Source organism: Pollachius pollachius (genome assembly GCF_949987615.1).
Source record: "Pollachius pollachius genome assembly, chromosome: 6".
Classification (NCBI taxonomy): Eukaryota; Metazoa; Chordata; class Actinopteri; order Gadiformes; family Gadidae; genus Pollachius; species Pollachius pollachius.
The window spans coordinates 20,612,914-20,633,079 of record NC_136939.1 but is presented as its reverse complement, the minus strand read 5'-3'; the positions used below and the strand labels follow the sequence as shown (position 1 = coordinate 20,633,079).

At 44.2% G+C, this 20,166-nt stretch overlaps 2 protein-coding genes across 5 annotated transcripts in view; both read left to right on the top strand.

Moving 5' to 3' along the window:
* The first annotated feature begins 948 nt into the window (after positions 1 to 948).
* On the top strand, positions 949 to 18,684 carry pld2 (phospholipase D2). 2 transcript variants are annotated; one of them, XM_079738030.1, is made up of 25 exons: positions 949 to 1,229; positions 3,044 to 3,199; positions 3,676 to 3,803; positions 4,563 to 4,705; positions 4,897 to 4,990; positions 5,308 to 5,373; positions 5,461 to 5,519; positions 5,632 to 5,877; positions 6,298 to 6,441; positions 6,553 to 6,636; positions 6,892 to 6,970; positions 7,068 to 7,178; positions 7,629 to 7,814; positions 8,734 to 8,893; positions 8,991 to 9,109; positions 9,212 to 9,325; positions 10,603 to 10,707; positions 11,218 to 11,306; positions 12,262 to 12,375; positions 12,690 to 12,736; positions 13,047 to 13,181; positions 13,812 to 13,965; positions 14,391 to 14,508; positions 15,258 to 15,496; positions 16,284 to 18,684. In XM_079738030.1, exons 2-24 carry the CDS (start codon positions 3,064 to 3,066, stop codon positions 15,480 to 15,482), a joined length of 2,856 nt encoding a protein of 951 aa, XP_079594156.1. In that variant the 5' UTR covers positions 949 to 1,229; positions 3,044 to 3,063; the 3' UTR covers positions 15,483 to 15,496; positions 16,284 to 18,684. The 2 variants fall into 2 exon arrangements, with proteins under 2 accessions (XP_079594156.1, XP_079594155.1); XM_079738029.1 differs by having other exon boundaries at positions 3,041 to 3,199.
* A 705-nt stretch (positions 18,685 to 19,389) lies between these two features.
* Positions 19,390 to 20,166, top strand: part of mink1 (misshapen-like kinase 1) — a 31,953-nt gene continuing 31,176 nt past the window's right edge. For 2 of the 3 annotated variants that reach the window (XM_079738239.1, XM_079738238.1), the window contains exon 1: positions 19,390 to 20,166. This exon is cut by the window's right edge and continues 393 nt beyond it. The gene's annotated coding sequence lies outside the window, so the exon portion shown is untranslated. The other variant, XM_079738240.1, reaches the window with a different exon arrangement.

Here is a 20,166-nt window from a genome sequence, read left to right as displayed (position 1 = left end):
CAGGCAGAATGTTTAAGGTTTTCTTTAAGGACCCTGACCTGCGGAAGACCTATGCCATCGTATATATTGTGAATGTATTTATACACATATGCTCGTAAAAATCTCCTCTTGCAGTGGTACTTCCATGGATGCTTCAGAAATACTGACATCATGTTTGACAAGTAAACATATTAGTAAGAATAATAATAGTAATAATAATTATAATTGTATGATACTTTGTTTGTTTGCTTCTTATGTTGAATCATGAAGTACAAAACGTATTTTTTATTACTATATTAATGTCACGGACGTATCGATTATTGTACACATGTTTCATTTTTGTTGAAAAGGGCAATCTCTTATTTGTAATTGAAAGGCTCATCCATCTATGTGTCCGGTAGAGGGCCCCATTGACCTTAGAGCAAACTTCCATTTCAATATGTTTTTTTTAAGTGGTCTTAAATGGAAGGCTTAGCACTATATTTATTTAAGTTTCTCAAAAATATTATATCTACTACATATATGTATATATTTTTGAATTGTAATACTATTTAACCTTAACCAAGGTTCATCATGGTCTGTCATAAGAAGAAAAAAAAATTGGTAGAGCTAATTAACAAACGCGATACTTATAATCAATTTTTAAAATGGATTGATTTCTCAATTAAACGTCAAACGTGCAACGTCCAACCTTTTACATACAACGTCGAACGTCCAGGATTGACCATGGGGAGTTATAGAAACTTCCCATGTTTTCCCATTGAATTGAAGGAATGTTGCCAATCCCATTGGTATTCCGTGCCCGGATGCAGTCCAGTTTCGACTTGTCCCTGTCTGCTCCACCTATCGTGGGAGCTGCTGCAAGTGTTGGCTTTCTCACGTACACGACGTGACGTGCATGGTAGCCTTACTGGCACTGGCAAAGCTGCCCACACTGTATTCCTTTATTTTGCTGACAAATGATTTGTCCCATGGTTGCTTTAGTTTATAATGATTTCCATGCATATACAGGCTGTTACATGAGCACATTATTACAAATGCCTTTCCCCAATCCCTTTGCGCTATGATCTGTCGTCGTTCATTCCTCACTGGGAGGGACCTGAAGTGCATCACCACCAGTCGTCGTTCATGAAACATGTTGTGGTGAACAGCTTCGGCTCGGGTTGATCCATCATATAGTTCTCCGTCAGTCAAGTCGACCGTCTCCTTGGGTTGCCCTTTAATCGTGGATGTGCGCTTCCATTTGTTAAGTAAGTATGATTATAGAGGCTCAACCCCTTTTGTGTATTGTTGTTCAGCTCGATTGTCTGCCAGGTTTACTGAACTGAATGCGGGTTAAATTTGCAAGGTAGCCCGACTTATCCACCATTAGATCAGGGTCGTCCTTTTGGACAAGCAAAGCCTTAAATCACAATACTGCTGGATTAAGATCATCTTAATGTCTTGGTGGGATGTGGCGCTGCAGGGAAATGAAAAAAGGGTGGAGGCGAGGAAGCAGCAGGCTACTAAAAAAGTAAAAGTTAAGCCAGTTGATTTTCTGATTGGCGTGTATTTCTTTTAAGATCAAATCCCTCGGGCTTCACAAAGCAGCTTCAAGCGGTTTATAAAGTCTTCTTTTACCTCCACGTGTGTTTTGAAAGCTCCATGTGTTGTGTTGTAATGTTCACACTAACGAGACGAGTACACAACTCCATGAAGTCCATTAAAGAGGCACACTGATAAGATAACAATTTATTGTAACGCAATACAATGGGACAGGTTTTAGTAAAACAAGGTACTAAAGGTTTAAGTAAGGAAAGTTTCTAGTGAAAGCCAAGAGTGGATTCAGCGTCTTGTTGCTTGTTTTGTTATCTAGTCTACATTCATTTGTTTCAGTATTTGCGTGTTTACCTTACATTTTGACTTGGAATGGTGTTTTCTGACAATTTAATCGTATTTTGCAGTATGTATAATATATTAAAGTGTCATGGCAGAAGCCACAGTGTGCTACTTGTTGATACTGTAAGACATTGGCGATCCTCCAGCTTTAACATCAGTCCTAACATCAGTAGATGGTTGTCGATTAAAAATGACGTGGTGCTTTTACCGTGCTTCTGGCAGCAGGATGTAGAGCGGGTTGACTGGTAACCGGAAGGTTGCTAGTTCGATTCTCGACTCCACCTAGCTGAGTTTGTCGAGGTGTCCCTGAGCCAGTCGCCTGACTGCCAGCCCCTGATGAGCTGGCTGTCGCCCTGCGTGGTTAACCCCGTCGTCGGTGTGTGAACAAGCGAATGGATGATGTAAATGTGTGCAGAACCTAAGCTATTATACATTGTATGTATATAGGACGTGTCGAGCATGACTCTGCTGACCTGAACTTTGGTGTCGACTGACTAGACACTCAGGTAGATCGTTTATAGCCTACTAGTTATTCCAACCTCATCAACCTCCCAAGACACTTCACAATAAGCTTACACGGTAGACGTGGTTGTGTTATTGTGTAGAGACGGAAATCCAAAATGATATTGATCGTTATTTATCTTCCTAATGTCTTGTAACATTTGACATACAACCTGTAATATGAATGGATATGAAACCTAAGTAAACATCACTAATGAATGGGTCAATGGAGCAATCAAGACAAGAGCATAGGCACCGCAGCCTATAGGATGTAATTTCAAACGGCTGCCAATCAACACGTTAATTCAGACATCAAGAGTGGGATCAGGGATATAAAGGATTTGAAGATAAGGTGAACCACACTGTAACAAGATTAATATTACTTGTTAGCTCAAATTCAACCAACTGTAACATACTCGGAAACAAATCATATGTACTGCAATCCTGTATGAAAAAGACTATATTACTCAAAGACGATGAAGAGGGAAGATGCCCTGGTTTGCTTATTGAAAACCACTCCATTCTATCTATGAACACACACACACACACACATACACACACACACACACACACACACACACACACACACACACACACACACACACACACACACACACACACACACACACACACACACACACACACACCCCCTAAAGTATCCCTCATTGTTTGGTTTTGACAGCAGACCAGCGAGTGACTGGAGCGATGGCGAGTGCTGATGGGAACGAGATTGAGCCCCTGGCGGTCCGCTCCGTGGTCCCCACCCTGGACATGAGGCGCTTCTCCAAGGACCAACACAACCTGAGCCCAGAGGAGGTGGACGGCCTCATGAATAACAGTGGTGAGCAGAACGATTAGGAAATGCTCCTGAACTGACACAAAACCGCGAACACTCAAGAAGGCTTTTACAAACCTCACCGACTAACATGTTTCCCAGATTTAATGGCTGCTATTCACGGATTGGACAGGCGCACTTCTAACGGATGCTGTTGTTAACCAGCACAATTTACAGGATCACGTTCAAATTGGTCGACAAGTTTATTGTTGTGTTTAATATTAATGACTGGAATCGGGTCTGCTTCGATAGACAGCAGGCTGTGATCGGAAGGCTACAGATTCTGAATCCTAAACCCCTGCACTAGTTGAAAATGTGTTCTGACGGTCCAGTGTTCTTCCTGTGTATCTGTGGAAAATCATGTTTAAAATTGTACCATAAATATTGTTATGTATTCCCGCCTTAAAGTGAATCAAATAAACCGGACACATGATGAATTATTCTTAACTGAGAAATGACCCGTTTTAAACCCTGACTCCCAGAGGGCCGGCCTTTCCTGGTGGTGCACGCCCTGTTGGATGTGAAGAAGATCGGGGTGCCTATACTCATGACGGGAGCCCCCATCACCTGCAGAGTGGAGAGCACAGAGAGACATACGACACGATCCAAGGTAGACACTGAGACATTTTATCTTTACATCTGGAAGGAGCACGACAGTAGCTCAGGAGGTAGAACAGGTCATCAGGTTACTGAAGGTTGCTGGTTCCATCATCTCCGGTTCGTCCACGCTGAAGTGTCAAGGTGTCCCTGAGCAAGACACCTAACCACAGCCGCTCCCGACTAGCTGGCCACTGCCATGCATGGTTTTCAGGGCATTCAGTGTTTGGATTTGCTTATGGAAAATGGGTTAAGGAGGCCCCTATTGTTAAGTGTTTTGAGTATCCACAGTTTAGATGGTGATAAGGTCGCTACCGGCACAGCCTTCATTTACCTTACTTTCTTTAAGGTATATGTCTTCTTGATGGAGAGATAAGTAAGGTGTGTTGTTAAGTAAGTTGATATACTAGTTGAGTGATTGGATGGAGTGTTTGAAGCATCATCATCGCTGAGGGGCCATCCTCCTTCTCCTTCATAATAATGAACTTCCAAGACATCAAACCACAGATCTACCTTTGATAATGAAATGTTGGAAAAAGTTGTGTCGATAAAGTTATTTTGTTTCACCTATTTAAAAAGTAAACTATCTCAGCAAACTACTGAATGGATAAGTTAGACAAAACAGATCCATACAGTATGTAATGCTTTGATTGTTTTGCATACTCCCCTTTGACATTGAAGTCAGACTTTGTCTTTCTCTACGCTGGTTGGCCATCGTCGTGCGAGCATGCTAACAAGCTAAACGCTAACATGAACGTGTGGTTCTGGCCAGGTGAGTGTGTGCACCCTGTACACGGTGCGGCTGACCCATGGGCCCTTCACCTGGACGGTCAAGAGGAAGTACCGGCGCTTCCAGGAGCTCCATCGAGACCTCTACAAGCACAAGATGCTGATGCACTTCATGCCTCTGGGCAGGTGGGCGGTGCACCTCTCTGCTTACACAATATAAATATAAGAGAAAGATGAAGATAAGCCGCCGACTGACCTGTACAGTGATTTCGTATTTGTTTAAAAGGGATGGGCGCGGCCGCTCCACACTGTGGCTGGCTTTGATTTCTCTCGATGTTTATCCATGGCTGCATTGAATATTCAAAACGTTTCTCTAGATTTGCAAAGGCGAGGCAACAGCTGCGGACAATGTCGGCGGAGATGCCCAACCTCAACAGCAACGACAGGGGTCGGAGAACCTCCAGCAAGCCGGTATGACAAAACATCCAATCACCACGCACCAGTAGAGCAGTCACTAGGACATTACAGAGAGACCTGGGACCTGAAGCATACAATCAACAGATCTCAGACCTGAGACCTGAGGCATATACACAACAGATCTCAGACCTGAGACCTGAGGCATACACACAACAGATCTCAAGCACCAAAAGGATCCAGAGAAGTGGTCCGAGCTGATCCAGGCTATGATTAGTTGTAGTCCTTGTGGATGAGCTACGGGGTCATCTTTGTTCCTGGAAATAAGATGTATTTTTAACATTCAGTGCCTAACTTCTTCATTATAACTGCAGAAATATCTGGAGGAATACTTGAACGGACTGCTGGAAAATGAGTTCTGCAAGAATGATCACGGCATGGTGAGGACGCGCACACACACGCACGCAAACACACAAATACACACCCGCAAGCTGTAAATTTATGTTTTGTGTTTTTATTTGTTTCAGCTGGAATTCCTTGATGTCAGTGCTCTTTCTTTCGTCACTGATCTTGGAGCCAAAGGCCTGTAAGCACAGTCGCGCTGGCATAAACAAGAGCATGTTTATAACCAAAGCAAATGAGAATACTGGAGAGTGAGTTTGTGTGTGGAGACTCAGAGGACTTACCTTTTGTGTCAGGGAGGGACCCATCTTCAAGAGGTCCGGCGGTCATCGCATCCAGGGCCTGAACTGCATCGGGCACCACCAGTTCTGCTTCCGCTGGTCCAGGCGATGGCTCGTGGTCAAAGACTCCTTCCTGCTGTACATGAACCGCGACCACGGGGTCATCTCCTTCGTCCTGCTCTTTGACCCAGAGTTCAAGGTCAAAGTGGGCAACGCTTACACCGACACAAAGCACGGCGTGTGCATCGAAAACTTTACACGGTAGTTATTCGTTTTTTTGGTTTCGCTTCTACTTCCTACGGGGAATGCAATTGAGCACTTTGTATATTTTTTGGGTTAGGAGTTCAGATTCTTAGTTATTATTATTCAATGTTAGCTGTTAGTTGAACCGATTTTTCCATGGATCGTATCTACATTTGATAGAACCAAACATATATGTGCTGTGCTTTCCTCCTGAATAATCCTTCCATGTTTTGTTACGTGTGAAAAAAATAAATCCAGATTGACTAATTCCATTCATCATGTTCCATTTTCTGGCTTCAGGCTCTGGAAATAACTTAAGGCTTTCAGAAACACAACTTAACTTAACTTAACTCTGAAATAGCTTCACTGTCCTCTCATTAACTCAAAATCTCAATTGAATATTGTTTCTAAAGTCTTTCCTCTTGCTCCTCCTTATAGAAACCTGATCATCAAGTGCAGTAATTACCGACAGGCCCACTGGTGGAGCCATGAAATTGACAATATCACGGTGGCCTGTGACTTCGTCAGATGGCAGCGCTACGGAGGCTTCGCCATGCCGCGGGAGAACACCCTCACTAAATGGTGACACATGTGCAGTGTGACGGAGTGGGTCGTCATGGTCCAAGATTGGTGTATTGTTTAACGTTTACATTTTACTGCCATCTAAAATGTGTCCTTCACATTGTTTTTAAGGTACGTAAACGGCAGCGATTACTTCTCAGACCTGGCCGATGCCCTCGAACAAGCCAAAGAAGAGATCTTCATCACTGACTGGTGGTGAGTGGCCAACCAAACGCATGAACCAAACTCTACATTTTCATCATTCAGTTTGTGTGAGCTTTTTGTTATAAAAGTGGATTTCTCTCTCTCTCTCTCTCTCTCTCTCTCTCTCTCTCTCTCTCTCTCTCTCTCTCTCTCTCTCTCTCTCTCTCTCTCTCTCTCTCTCTCTCTCTCTCTCTCTCTCTCTCTCTCTCTCTCTCTCTCTCTCTCTCTCTCTCTCTCTCTCTCTCTCTCTCTCTCTCTCTCTCTCAGGCTAAGCCCAGAAGTGTATCTGAAGAGGCCTGCCACAGACACTTACTGGCGTCTAGATGAGATTCTCAAACGCAAAGCAGTACGGTAGCTCTTTTAATCATCTTCTACTCTAGCCTTCCTTCATTAATTTCAACATTAAGCACATTTTTCCTCTGGTTCTGGTTATCTCTGTGCAGGAACAAGGCGTCAAGGTGTGTGTACTCCTTTATAAAGAAGTGGAGTTGGCACTGGGCATCAACAGTGGGCACAGCAAGAGGACTCTGATGGACATGCACCCCAACATCAAGGTCTGTACAAAGTCATCGCTAACCCGTTTCCTTTCCTGCTTAGACTTCCAGGGAATAAACCCATCCCGGAGGCTGACTTCTATGATTGTAACTTGAGATTACTTGAACCTGTTTAGCTACATTTCAACGCCCTCATTCAACCAGTTTTTACCCGCTGCTAAGAAAAGGGCTACACAAATGACTTGAGCTGAATTGAAATGAATTCAGCCCCAACAGTTGTTCTCTGGGGTATTGATTTCAACCTATCGACTTGTCGAGCCCAAAGTCATTAATTTGCTTGCTGAACATTTCTGAACCTATAAACGGCAGATATTTTGTATTTACTTGAATAAGTAGTGAAGTGAATAAACAATAAAGGACACTCTGTCGACCATCCCATCTATGTAATGGCCTCATTGTTTCCGCAATGCAATCTATTGTCTCACATGTCTTCAACATCCTTCTCATTAGGTGATGCGCCACCCGGACCATGTTTCTTCGGTGGTCATCCTGTGGGCCCACCACGAGAAGATGGTGGCCATCGACCAGTCTGTGGCCTTCGTGGGGGGTCTGGACCTGGCGTTCGGTCGTTGGGACGACAGCCAGTACCGCCTGACAGACCTGGGCTCCACGGATCAGAGCAACCATGTGACCCAGGTAGGAGGAAAGCAAGACTTTTTAGTTGACTTTAATCCAAAACAACAGTGAATTCAAATATATGTCATTAGGAAGTAGGCGGGATGTTAGGCATTTAGGGTCTAGGGTAGACCGTGGACATGGGAGATCAAACCCTGTAGCTTTCGGCTGGGAGCTGATCACCATGGCTACAACATTATCCAGCCTTCATCTCGACACAAGTGAGAGCTTCAAAAACATCAAGGGGTGGAAACACTTTGGTTTAAGTGTCCTCTAATCACGCACAAGTGTGTTTGCTGGATGATCTTCAATGACGATGATAAGTGTTTGCTCTTATCTTGTCTATATATCTCTAAGACAAAATGTTCCTTTAGGAGAGGTGAATTTTGATAATTGAGTTGCATAGCAAGATATACAAATTAGCTCAAAACAAGCTTTTTCCACATGCAGAGGTATTTGATACCATCATTTTGGTGCATACTGCCAGGCCACTGGGCCCAACGCTACATTAGCCTATCCACCCGTTATCACTCATCATAACTAAGAGTTGTTATACTTCATTCTCAGCAGGCAGATTTATACCAAGCACCTCAAATTGAACCTCTCCGACCTCCATACTTTTTTGACAACTGCAAACCTTTAATAATAGTAGGCAACTAATATAAGTCTTGGCGGGAGGGTCATAGAGGTCCCAGAAGTGTGGATTGCAGAAAGTACTGCAGGTGTCCCCTCCGTAGATTGGTCTTCACCAGAGATGACAGAGGGTGGTTCTGACATTTTGGCAGTGTGGAAGAGCATCTTCAACCATGACACCGCCAGGGAGATTGTTCTTCCCAGAAACTGGTTCACCAAAAGTCAAATCTAGTCTAGCATCTACTGGACAAGCCACTCCTTGATCCAAACAATGAGTTGACTGTGTCGTGATGCTTCTTATTCCTAGGGGAATGATGTCCCTGATGGCCCAGATACAGCCACGGTGTCCGAGCCCCCAGAAGACCTGGATCCGAAGGACTTGGCTGAGAACACTAAGCTCTGGCTTGGCAAAGACTACAGCAACTTCATCCGCAAGGACTGGGTTCAGCTGGACCGTCCCTTTGAAGGTACACCCTCCAGAACCTCCAACTTCAAGTTCCCATCTCTATTACGGACACAGAACAGCCAACAGTGTAGCCTCTGTCCCTTCCTTCCCTCCACAAGATAACATCGATCGGACTCAAGTGCCCCGCATGCCCTGGCGAGACTTTTCCGCTGCCATTCACGGCAAAGCAGCCAGGGACGTGGCCCGCCACTTCATCCAGCGGTGGAACTTCACCAAGGTCCAGCTTCTCTTCTGAAAAATGCTCTCTTTTGTACCCTGTGAACGGGAGAATGACAAAATGCTTAGAGATTAACTTCCTTTGTTTTTATGTCTGCATCAGATCTTCAAAAACAAGTACAAAGACGACTTCTACCCTTGCCTTCTGCCCAAGTCCCACAGTACTGCAGAAAAGTTACCCTTTACTGTGCCCGGCTCCGGCAGGGCGAAAGTACAGGTACTTAAAGTGCTGCTGCGTGAACTCAAGCAGAAACAGTACTTATTAATTCCTATCCGGCTTGATTGATTCCCACTTAATTACTGCATCCATTTGAATAGGATTTCATCCAAACAACAAAAAATATCAGAATAATCAATATGTGAGTGGACTTTATTGTCCGGTCTCTGATTGATACTAAAACACTGAAACATGCATCGGGAAACCGCCCCAATGCAGACACTTGTAGGTTCACAGTCCATCGATTCCCCCCTAGCAACTGCTTCGACCCGAGCCTTATGGAACCGCAACGCACCACATTATCAGCCTGGAGACCGCGGCTGCTGCCACAAGGCCACCCTGTCTGCAGAGAGGTCAAACAACACCACCATAAACCCAAACCAGCAGTCAGGAAGTGTAGCGGTGTGTTGCACAGCAACACACAAGCTGTTCTCTAATGAGTTCTCCTTGTTGGAGATGCCCCGGGTCACTCCCCAAGGGCAGATTAACAGAGGGCCATTAGGCTGTAAGCAGCTGCAGCACGGAGGAAGACCTCTGGCTCTTCTAAGCAGGAAGTGACTGTAAACTAAAGACCATTGTTGGAAGGCATATGGAACAGGGGTTGGGGCATGGCTAGCCATCTGAGAAAGCAGGAAGGTTACTCTTTTGGGGGTTTGGGGATGAAATAGTTTTGTTCTCGGTGGGACTCTCAGGAATTGGTTTTAAGGCTTGGTTTTGAGATAAGGAACATGATTTAACGGCTGATTAAATCTCGTGTTTCATTTTTGCAACCAAGTAAAAAACTGTTTCAAATACTTAATGAAGATATCAATGAAGAGGAGTACTCACAACAGTACAGATAAACATAATATATATATATATTTTTTTTTGTACGTAATACAAAAAAAACATAATAAACTAGCTGGTCGATACTAATGAATCTGCTGATTATAACCCCTTAATGTAAACCAAAAAACAGGTTTGGAGGAGGAAGTGAGAAAAAGGGCAGTCCTTCACTAACTCAAAGTTCAGCAGAGTGGACGATGACTAAGAAAGTACGGTTCACTTGACGAGACGCCAGTAAACAGTGCTGTTAGCCAAGAGTTCAAATCACAACGAACCACACCCACTTTTCTTGTGATTGCTTTTGTACGATACCTTACTCTCTTTTTCAAAATGATTCCTAGCTCTACACTTTATCAATCCTCACTCTCGCTCTATGTTATGGTTTAATCAAACTCAATATGAACAAAGTTCACAAAGAAAAATGTCTGATTCCTCTCCTCTGATTGGTGCAGGTGTTGCGTTCTGTGGACCGCTGGTCTGCAGGAACCTGTGAGCAGTCCATCCTGAACGCCTACGTGGACGTCATCGAGAAGAGCGAGCACTACGTTTACATCGAGGTAGTCTGGGTGCCTGGAGTTGTACTCTGTTGTAGCAGAGCCTCTGTGGGGAGAGACGGCACAGAGCGGGAGGGCCAGAGACTGCCAGGGGTGTGGTTACGCCTTGTTCCCTGCTTGGTTACAGAGATATCCTGCCCAAGTGAAACAAATTTTTCCGTGTGGTTGAGGCTTTCAGAAACACATATTAATAATAAGGGTATTTCTACAGTGGCAAGTCTAATCAGTATTGATTGGAAACAGTTACAGGCACTTTTATACAGTTTGCTACTGCTGGACGAGTATGTGTTCGCTGTTAATAGCCAATTACACGTTGCGGATCCCGGCTCTATCCACATAATTTGTCGAAACAAAAAAGACAGTGAACAAAAGGTTACGTGATACTTGATTTCCAAATTGATTGACTATCATATTAGAAAAGATTGCTCTTTTTCCTTGATCGCATAGTGTGTGCGTCTGATCCCTCATACTATTGATATACTATCATCCATCTTCGTCCCTGTGGTCCCTCAGAACCAGTTCTTCATCAGCTGTGCGGACGACAAGAGCGTCTACAACGGGATCGGGGACGCCATCGTGAACAGAATCCTCAGAGCTCACAGGTAACCGCCTGCTTCACCCGGCTGCCTCTACTGCCTTGTAAGGCTCCTAGACTCTAATGCTGCCTTGTAAGGCTCCTAGACTCTAATGCTGCCTTGTAAGGCTCCTAGACTCTAATGTTGCCTTGTAAGGCTCCTAGACTCTGATGTTGCCTTGTAAGGCTCCTAGACTCTAATTTTTCCTTGTAAGGCTCCTAGACTCTAGTGCTGCTGTGTGAAGCTCATAGACTCTAGTGCTGCTGTGTGAAGCTCATAGACTCTAGTTATATTGGGTAAGTCTGTTAGCCTGGCTATTGCCAGACCAAGCTCAATCGTAGATTGCACATTGGTCTGCAGTCATTTTCTTCAGCACAAGAGGCGCGATCAACGGGCCTAGTTCAAATATCTCTGTACGCAATTGGATAGTCCTTCGACCAATCAGACCAACGATCCAAATGACGCACTATGGAGAGTGACAGGAAACTAGCCAATAGCACGCCAGGGGGAAAAGCCAGCTCGGCTCCTGTAAAAGTGGATCGGAAGCAGGAAGAAATGTATTGCTCCTCTCCAGACCCTACTGCAGGGCGAATTCAAAACGCAGAACGGGCTGGGGGTGCCGAGTCTATAAGTACTGCTGTGTAATACTCAACTGATAATTATATACTAGACTCTAGTTGCCTCTTTGCTTAGTAATACTAGTAATTCTGTATGATTTAGACTGTAGTACTTCAACCACAAAGCTACAGAGCAAGATAGGCAGCTTTAAATACGGTTTACAAACCATCAGAGGCTATTTGAAAAGCCTGCATAATCAATTTTATATTTTATTTTCCAACACATTTGTGATCAGTCAAAAGAGGACGTATACATATTAATGAGTGCCAGAAGACAAAACGTCTCCGTTTGGTATAAAGTAAATTGACCCTGGTGTAAGATGTTTGCTGGGGGGTGTGTGCTGACCATTGATGACTCTTATTAGTGAGCAGAAGACGTACCGAGTGTTTGTGGTGGTGCCACTGCTGCCCGGGTTCGAGGGAGACATCAACGAGGGCGGAGGAAACGCCATCCAGGCCATCCTGCACTTCACCTTCAGGTGGGTGGAGTCCCCTTCCTTATCCTCAAGACCAAGATAGAAGTGTGTCAGTAGGGCCTGAAACAATTCCTGTTGAATAGGGAGAGCAGGTCAGGGTCGTGTTCGGGTTGTTCGGCCCAAAGCCAAAAGGCAGTGGGTTCGATCCCTTATGTACACACTGTGCCTGAAGTTATCCTACACACTGTACCTGTAATTAAATAATCGAAGAATTCTGCTTTGCTGTAATGCATTATTTAAAATCCGAGCATGGGACCAAACCTGCACAGTTTATAAAGTAACTGACGGTCGAACTCCTTGTATGTCTCACGCTGCAGGACCATGTGCAGGGGAGAACACTCCATCCTGACCCGACTGAGAGAAGGTCAGTCGCCTTTTCCTGTTCAACAGAAAGAAACACCAAATCATAAGGCTTCCCGAGCTGCCGCCCCGGTCACCGTTAAACCCTTGTGTTTTCTGTGTCTTTCTCTTTCCACTCTTGTTTTTTGTGTGGTTAAACAGAAGGTACTGGCACTAGTTGTCTGGCTCCAAGGTCTCCGTCTTCATCTTTCACCACTCATTCATGACTTTTCAAATTCAAATCCTGCATGCACACAAACCTCACCCCACCTTTTTAAAATATGGCTGATTGCGCTTGTTGTTGTCGCAGTGACTAATAAAGTTATTGTCCCCAGTGGAGGGCAAGTGGACAGAGTACATCACCCTATGTGGCCTCAGGACGCACGACAGGCTGGCCGACGCCCCCGTAACAGAGCTCATTTACGTCCACAGCAAGACCCTCATCGCAGACGACCGCCGGTACATCATCGGTGAGTCACTGCCGCTACAGCCTCATTCATCAGCCGTCATCAAGGGCCCAAAGAGAGAACGGGGATCTTTATGAAACCAATGCAGCATGTCCGTCAGGGCTGGCTTCGAATCCAGCTGACATTTAGGTGAATGGCTCATGATTTCGGTATTGAATATTATACACATTAGTATAGTATAGTACTACATAGTTTTCTGACGTGGGGTCAGAAAACAATCAACTTTGTAACATTTGCAATACGATCTGATGCATGTTCAATGTATTTCACTACAGTTAAATGAATGAAAACAAACCTTTCTTTGAAAATATAAATATGGAGAATATTCTATTATAATATGTGTTTTTGTTTGTCAAAATAACAACTGTCTGGCAAAGGGCAGAAAGGCTTCGACTAGTCCCTTTTTATCTAGGACATTTTCAGGGTGTGATAGGTGATGGCTTTTGAAGCATGAGCACTCGTTCCTCAGGTTAAACTGTTCCTCCGTGTTGAAAGCATCTGTCTGTGAAACCCAAATCACCAGCTCTGTTCAGAGTTCTTGTTTAAGTGTAAAGATAGCCGTGCTACATGCTATCTGAAGCAAGGCCCTAGGTGTGTGACCACAGAGCCCTTACTGTGCGTTTTTAATCGCAGGCTCTGCCAACATCAACGACCGCAGCATGCTGGGCCAACGGGACAGTGAACTGGCAGTGCTGGTGGAGGATGAGGACAGGGTTCCCTCCCTCATGGATGGGAAGGAGTACCAGGCCGGACCCCTGGCCCTGGCCCTGCGCAAGGAGTGCTTCAGGTGAGGGCCGCTGGAGGGCAGCCACAGGGTCTTGTACTGTCACTTTATCGGTTCAATGGACATTTGTTGGGTTACGCACTCAACATACAAGCATTTTCAACTCAAACTACTAGCGTTTTAAAATCTCGTTTAAGTGTGGATGGAAGGTGAAGTCGGAGAAAGAAATATTACTTCTCATATATATATCCACACGTGCCATATCCACAGAGTGTTGTATGATGAAGGCTCCTGAGGCCCTTAGGTAGATTGAATGTGATTAAGGGCTACACAATTTTTTTTTGGCCTGGCCTGACTTGACCTGTTGACCACCAACACTGCTATCATTGTGTCGTCCATCAATGAAACTGTCACCCGGTGATCTCTTATTGGATGAAACAAGGTTATTACACAGCTAAAGCCGGGGAGCTGTGTGTTTTCTCTTGCAGGGTTCTAGTGGGAGCAGCTTCGGAGCCCAGCATCAACATCGACGATCCCATCTGCGACGAATTCTTCTTTTTGGGCTGGAATGCGACGGCTAAATTGAACGCCACCATTTATGAGAAGGTACCGGAACGGCTACTGCATGTTCACATTGAAAGGTTAACAGACACTTTTCAGTGCATTTGAATAATGGGCAGTACAGGGGGTTGGTCATCATCTAACCTAGTCATTTAAATTTATAATAAAGGCATTTAGCAGACGGTTTTATCTTTTATCTGTATTTATTTGTCAAAAGGAGCAAAAACAATATATGGCTGTCTACAGTAAGGATGTTCATTGGGCCAAGCATTGACAATCGCTAGGGTAACCCTTCCCCGTATACATCAAAGATAGCTAGGATAAGATGCAAGACAAATAAGTCACCCCAAAGTGGAATCCACAGTCGCCATGATGCGCCGCTTCTGAAGCATGCGGACCGCCCCCGGAAGACCGTTACCACGGTGACCGTACAGGAGTTCTAACTGCCCAAACGCCGCGTCCTGTCCCCACCCCAGGCAGCAGAGCACCTGGGGGCGGGAGGAGGGCAGCGGTGTTTGGGCTGTTGGACGTTGTGTCGCCGTGGTAACGGTACACACGACCGTACACACGACCGTACCCACGACCGCACACACGGCCGCACACACGGCCGCACACACGGCCGCTCACACGGCCGCACACACGGCCGTACCCACGACCGTACCCACGACCGTACACACGGCCGTACCCACGACCGTACACACGGCCGTACCCACGACCGCACACACGGCCGTACCCACGACCGTACACACGGCATCTAACAGCCCAAACTCCGCCTCCTGTCCCCGCCCCCCCAGGTGTTCTGCTGCCTGCCCTCTAACTCGGTGCACAACATGCGGGAGCTGAGGGAGAACGCCAGCAAGGAGCGCCTGTGCGACTCGGACCCCCAGCAGGCGTGCGAGGAAATGAGGGCCGTGCGGGGCCTCCTGGTCCATTTCCCGCTGCAGTTCCTGTGTGAGGAGAACCTGCTGCCCCCGCTCAACAGCAGAGAGGGCATAGTGCCGGTGGGGCTGTGGACCTGAGGGCCAGCATGAAGGTGAGGCCCGCCAGAGTACTGCCGGAGTACTGCCAGAGTACTATACTGTAGAAGTGCTTGAGTACTACTGTAGAACTGCTAGAGTACTACTGTAGAACTGCTAGAGTACTACTGTAGAACTGCTAGAGTACTACTAGAGAACTGCTTGAGTACTACTAGAGAACTGCTAGTACTACTAACTCACCAACACCCGTTGTTCTAGACTATAACTATAACTACCCCCTCCCCAGAGACCTGTTAAAGTATTACTTGAGAAGGCTAGTACTAACTCGCCCACTGTTTCTGTGCTGAACTATTAATTATCCCCCTTGAGTGTTACTAAAGAGAGCAGAATTAGCGTAATAATACCACACTTATAGAGTCCTACTATAGTTCTTCTAGTACTAACTCGCCCACTGCTCCTGTACTGGACTATTGCATTAACCATACGCCCTCACGGATACTAAAGACCCCCGCTAGAGTGCTGCTATATATCTACTAACTCACCCAATGCTCCTGTACTGGATGATTTGTATATTGGTTACAAAATAATAACTGTAATGTAGTCGCTACACTGTACTCACATTGGGAGTGCTGATGCATTGTATAAAGCATACATGTCAAACATTTAAATTTCATTTTATAATCAAATTATATCAACACGCTAGCAAATTATTAGCTATTAAATCTTGGCTTTCCTAATCATAGTGTGATTATGACAACGTCAATTTAAAATAATATGTATTTTCCCCTAACAACGTCTCTTACGTCTCTGTGAACATCCTCTTACCCCCCTCCTACCCTCTAGACTGCCCCAGCGCCTCCACCCTGCAGAAGAACCAACCGTTATATGAAGCGTCCAAAACATGAAATTAGTTCTTCTCACCCTCCACCACTTGATGACAATATTGCTCGTTTTCAAAATCGTTTTTAATCCCCCCCCCCCCCCCACTCCCTGTAATCTGCGGCTTGGAAACCGTATGACTAACAATGACCTCATGTTTTGTCTTTGTGGCCTGTGCTAATCTCTGTACATTGGCATGCACTGTGTGACAATGGGGCTTTTGTTGAGGGCGAGGAGTTGGCTTTGGGTTGGCCTTGGAATGCATTCAAATGCAATAACCTCCGGTCCAAATTAAGCCATTCATCTAAGGAATTTTTGATTTGTGATATATATTTTTATATATGGTCTGAAATGATCAGTATTGCGTGGCTTTTTTTGGTTAAGAAGCCTTATTAAAAGTTAGGAAAGCGTGAACTGGAAGAATTTAAAGGTCAGGTCTATAATAATACTCACAAAACAAATATCATGTATAGTTGTTTTCTATGTTTTAAAAAATTATTAATACCAATGAAAAACAACTAAAAACTTTTTACATTTTTTTTTCTGAAACCAATTTGAAAACAGTCTGTATAAGGCATATGTATAAGAGAAAACGTGTATGCATGGTTTATTTCATGAATATTTTTTGGAATAGGTCAATTATTCTTTGGCTAGAGGTCATCTGAACCACCGTGATGATAATGATGTAAACGAACATCTGAGCCTTAATTTCCATGTTGTAACAAGATTCGCACATCTCAGTGGATTTGGGTACATGGTGTACATTTATTCTAGCAAGCTTCTCGGGAGGGTGGGTGGAAATATTCTCTCTCTCTCGCTCTTTCTCTCTCGCTCTCTCTCTCGCAAGCTTCACCTCTCACTGCAGTGCCAGCAAATCTGTCAGAACATTTGTGGTTGTTATGGCGACTGACACAAAGAGGGAAGAGCTGAGTGGATGGTAGCTAAAATAAAGATTGGACACCAGCGTAATAGACATGGATGATTGACGGGGGATGGTGGGGTCCAGTTTAACCATGTTCAACAGGACTTGCTGTCTACGCAAAACCCATCGCATAAAAGACAAAAATAGAAATAGAATTTGTCAGAACCAACACCCCAACGATTTTCCGTATCCAACTGAAAGGGCAAATACTGGTGGAAGGAATATTAAGGATATTTGCATGCAGCTTGCATTGATAATATACATTTTAAGATGTCACCATGACAACCAGGTGAATAATACTGCAGCCCAGTTCCCTTTGGCTGTGGAACATTTCGGTTGCTCCCACTTGTTCAGTTGGAGAAAGATATTTGCTTCTGTAATCCTGTAATGCAGTTCCCATGGGCCATCTACCTTGAATGTCTACATATATGTTTATGTGTGCATAGACATGTTTACACTCAAAGGAAGGTTTTAATTGCAGAAACTTTAAAGACTAGTTTGTAAGGATCAGTACCACTATAATTAAGGACCAAGTTGTTGCACATCAGTTAGACACTCCCGAAAACACTATTTTAGATTACAGATAGTGTATATATTTTTCTACTGTATTGTTAAACTCATATGATATTGTTTCAGGACATTCTGATTTCTTGCCCTTGTTTATTTTCCTATTATTCTTATGTTTTATTTGTCACCGTTGGCATCTGAATAGCGGGTAACTATTGTAATGTCATTCCACAGAAAATATGTGGTATCACTGGTAACTACTACAAAGCCAGCACTTTTGTTAGAAATCGTTTTTTCTTTTATATGGTACTACTGTGATGACTTATAGAAATGAGCAGAAATATAGAAATCTTTTTCCAGAATTTTTTTTCATCAAAGGGGACAAATGTTTCCATGAATTCAAGCATTGACCTTTGAATCAAGTCATGTTTGTTTGTATAGAACTTTATTGCTAATTTTATACTCCACCTAACATTCAGCTTGCCTACATAATGCTTTTGTAATCGTGTGGCCATCATGGGCCTTAATTATTAAACATTTTAACATTGTAATACAACATTCCTAACTTTGTTTTAATCCTGCCAATTTCTATCAGTAAATACGTTTTTTATAAGTCCCATAATTCAGTCAGCCCAGCAGGGGGGAGTTATACAGCCCTATAAAAATGTTTTTTTCTATCACATAATTATCCTGAGAATTTCAGCTCTTTTGTTAAATTAACAGTATACATATATACAATATCATGCTATAATCGGTATATCTCTAGATTTTAAGATTTCAAACCGGGAATGGATTGGGCTTTTATATTAAATACAGTTATATTACTGTTAAACACACTGTACTTTATATTTACTGATCTAATATTTCATATTGCCACAATCATATTGTTTCTATTATTTATTAATACAAAACTAATAAAAAAACATTTCTAACCTATTGCTATCTTCGTTATTTTGTTATATTTGGTCTGTGTCTGTATTAAATTTTTATGAGGACGCATCCGCTGGGTGGGTTCCCTGTTTTATATCATGCCCCCACAAAATGTGGCTTATCTAGGCTACTATCCATTTGAAATGCTCGAAAGAGAATGCGTTCATACTCAGAATCCTTCTAGAAGAAACTTCAGTGTTTTTTTTATTAGATTCTTAAATTCAATATATCTTACATCCAAACCAGATTGGATATTGCTGTTTTTTAAATAACACTTACCAAATGATGACAGTGCTGCAAGTATTTTTTTAATTGTATTTAATCTATTTAACAAAGGTTTCTTCCCAATGGATTTTAAGTATGAGAATGTTTCCACATGATGATTTGCGGACCATCGTTCGTACCATGGACCTATCGTACGGGTTATCTTCTAGCGTTCAGTTCGCATCGAAAAGTCATCGCACAAGTTTGCCAGTGGGGTCCAGGTTATCTGTCCCTGAGTAAGCGCCGTAGCGGTGAGGAAGCGAGCACTTGAGGAGTGTCGATCAGGGCAGCCAATCGTATCTACAGCCTGACCGGAGCACGCCCACTGCGCTGGGGCGTAAAGGAGACATAGACCAGTGTTGCCAGATTTGGCCATATTTCCCGCACATTCTAGCGAAACTGTCTGCAGCGCGAAATTGGCCCCATCTGGCAACACTGACACAGACATCAAAACACGTCGTAATATGAAGTGGACCGCCGCTGGTTGAAGTTACGGCGACGCAATGACGCGCAACCTTGGATTATACGCTAGAAGTTGGTGAAACTTGGGATATTTTTTTATTTTCGGGCCAATTGTTTTGAAGGACAAACGTTGAAGGGGCAGAACAAGAAGCTGCTGACCAAAAAAAAACAACAATATGGGACGAGAGGGAAAGTTGGCGGTTGGGAGGTTTAGCTCGTTAGCTCCTCGGCTAGCTCGGTCGTAACGTCACATTCGCACCTGACTCCAGATCCAAATTTCCTCCTTTGTCCGATTCCGAATCGAATCGATATTAAAGGGCTTACAAGTTGTACAACATCCTTATCAAATATCAAATCCACCAACGCGTGCCGTTTCCAATCGTGGTTGTTTTTACTTCGTAAATCTTTGGCGTAGAGACGAGAATCGGGACGTTTCATCGGCGCCATCCCTCCAGACGTCTTCACATGATAGACATTGTTTTGCACAGAGGTAACTAACTCCAATCGATCGAGATTACATCTCAGGTGCATCGGGTGTACTCGCGGGCGACCCGGACGTCTCCGTACACCTCCTCTGCGGGGCTGTCATGAAGCAGCAGCGGCGGTGCGTCATGTGCGTAAAATGAACGCAGTAGCAGCAAGGTGTTTATCAACGCTGGATGTGCGTTACAACACTGAAGCCCTTCGTTTTTCAGTTTCCATCGCATTCAACAGCTAACCCTTCAACGCTGCCAGGCTACACCACTGGTGTCTGTATCATTC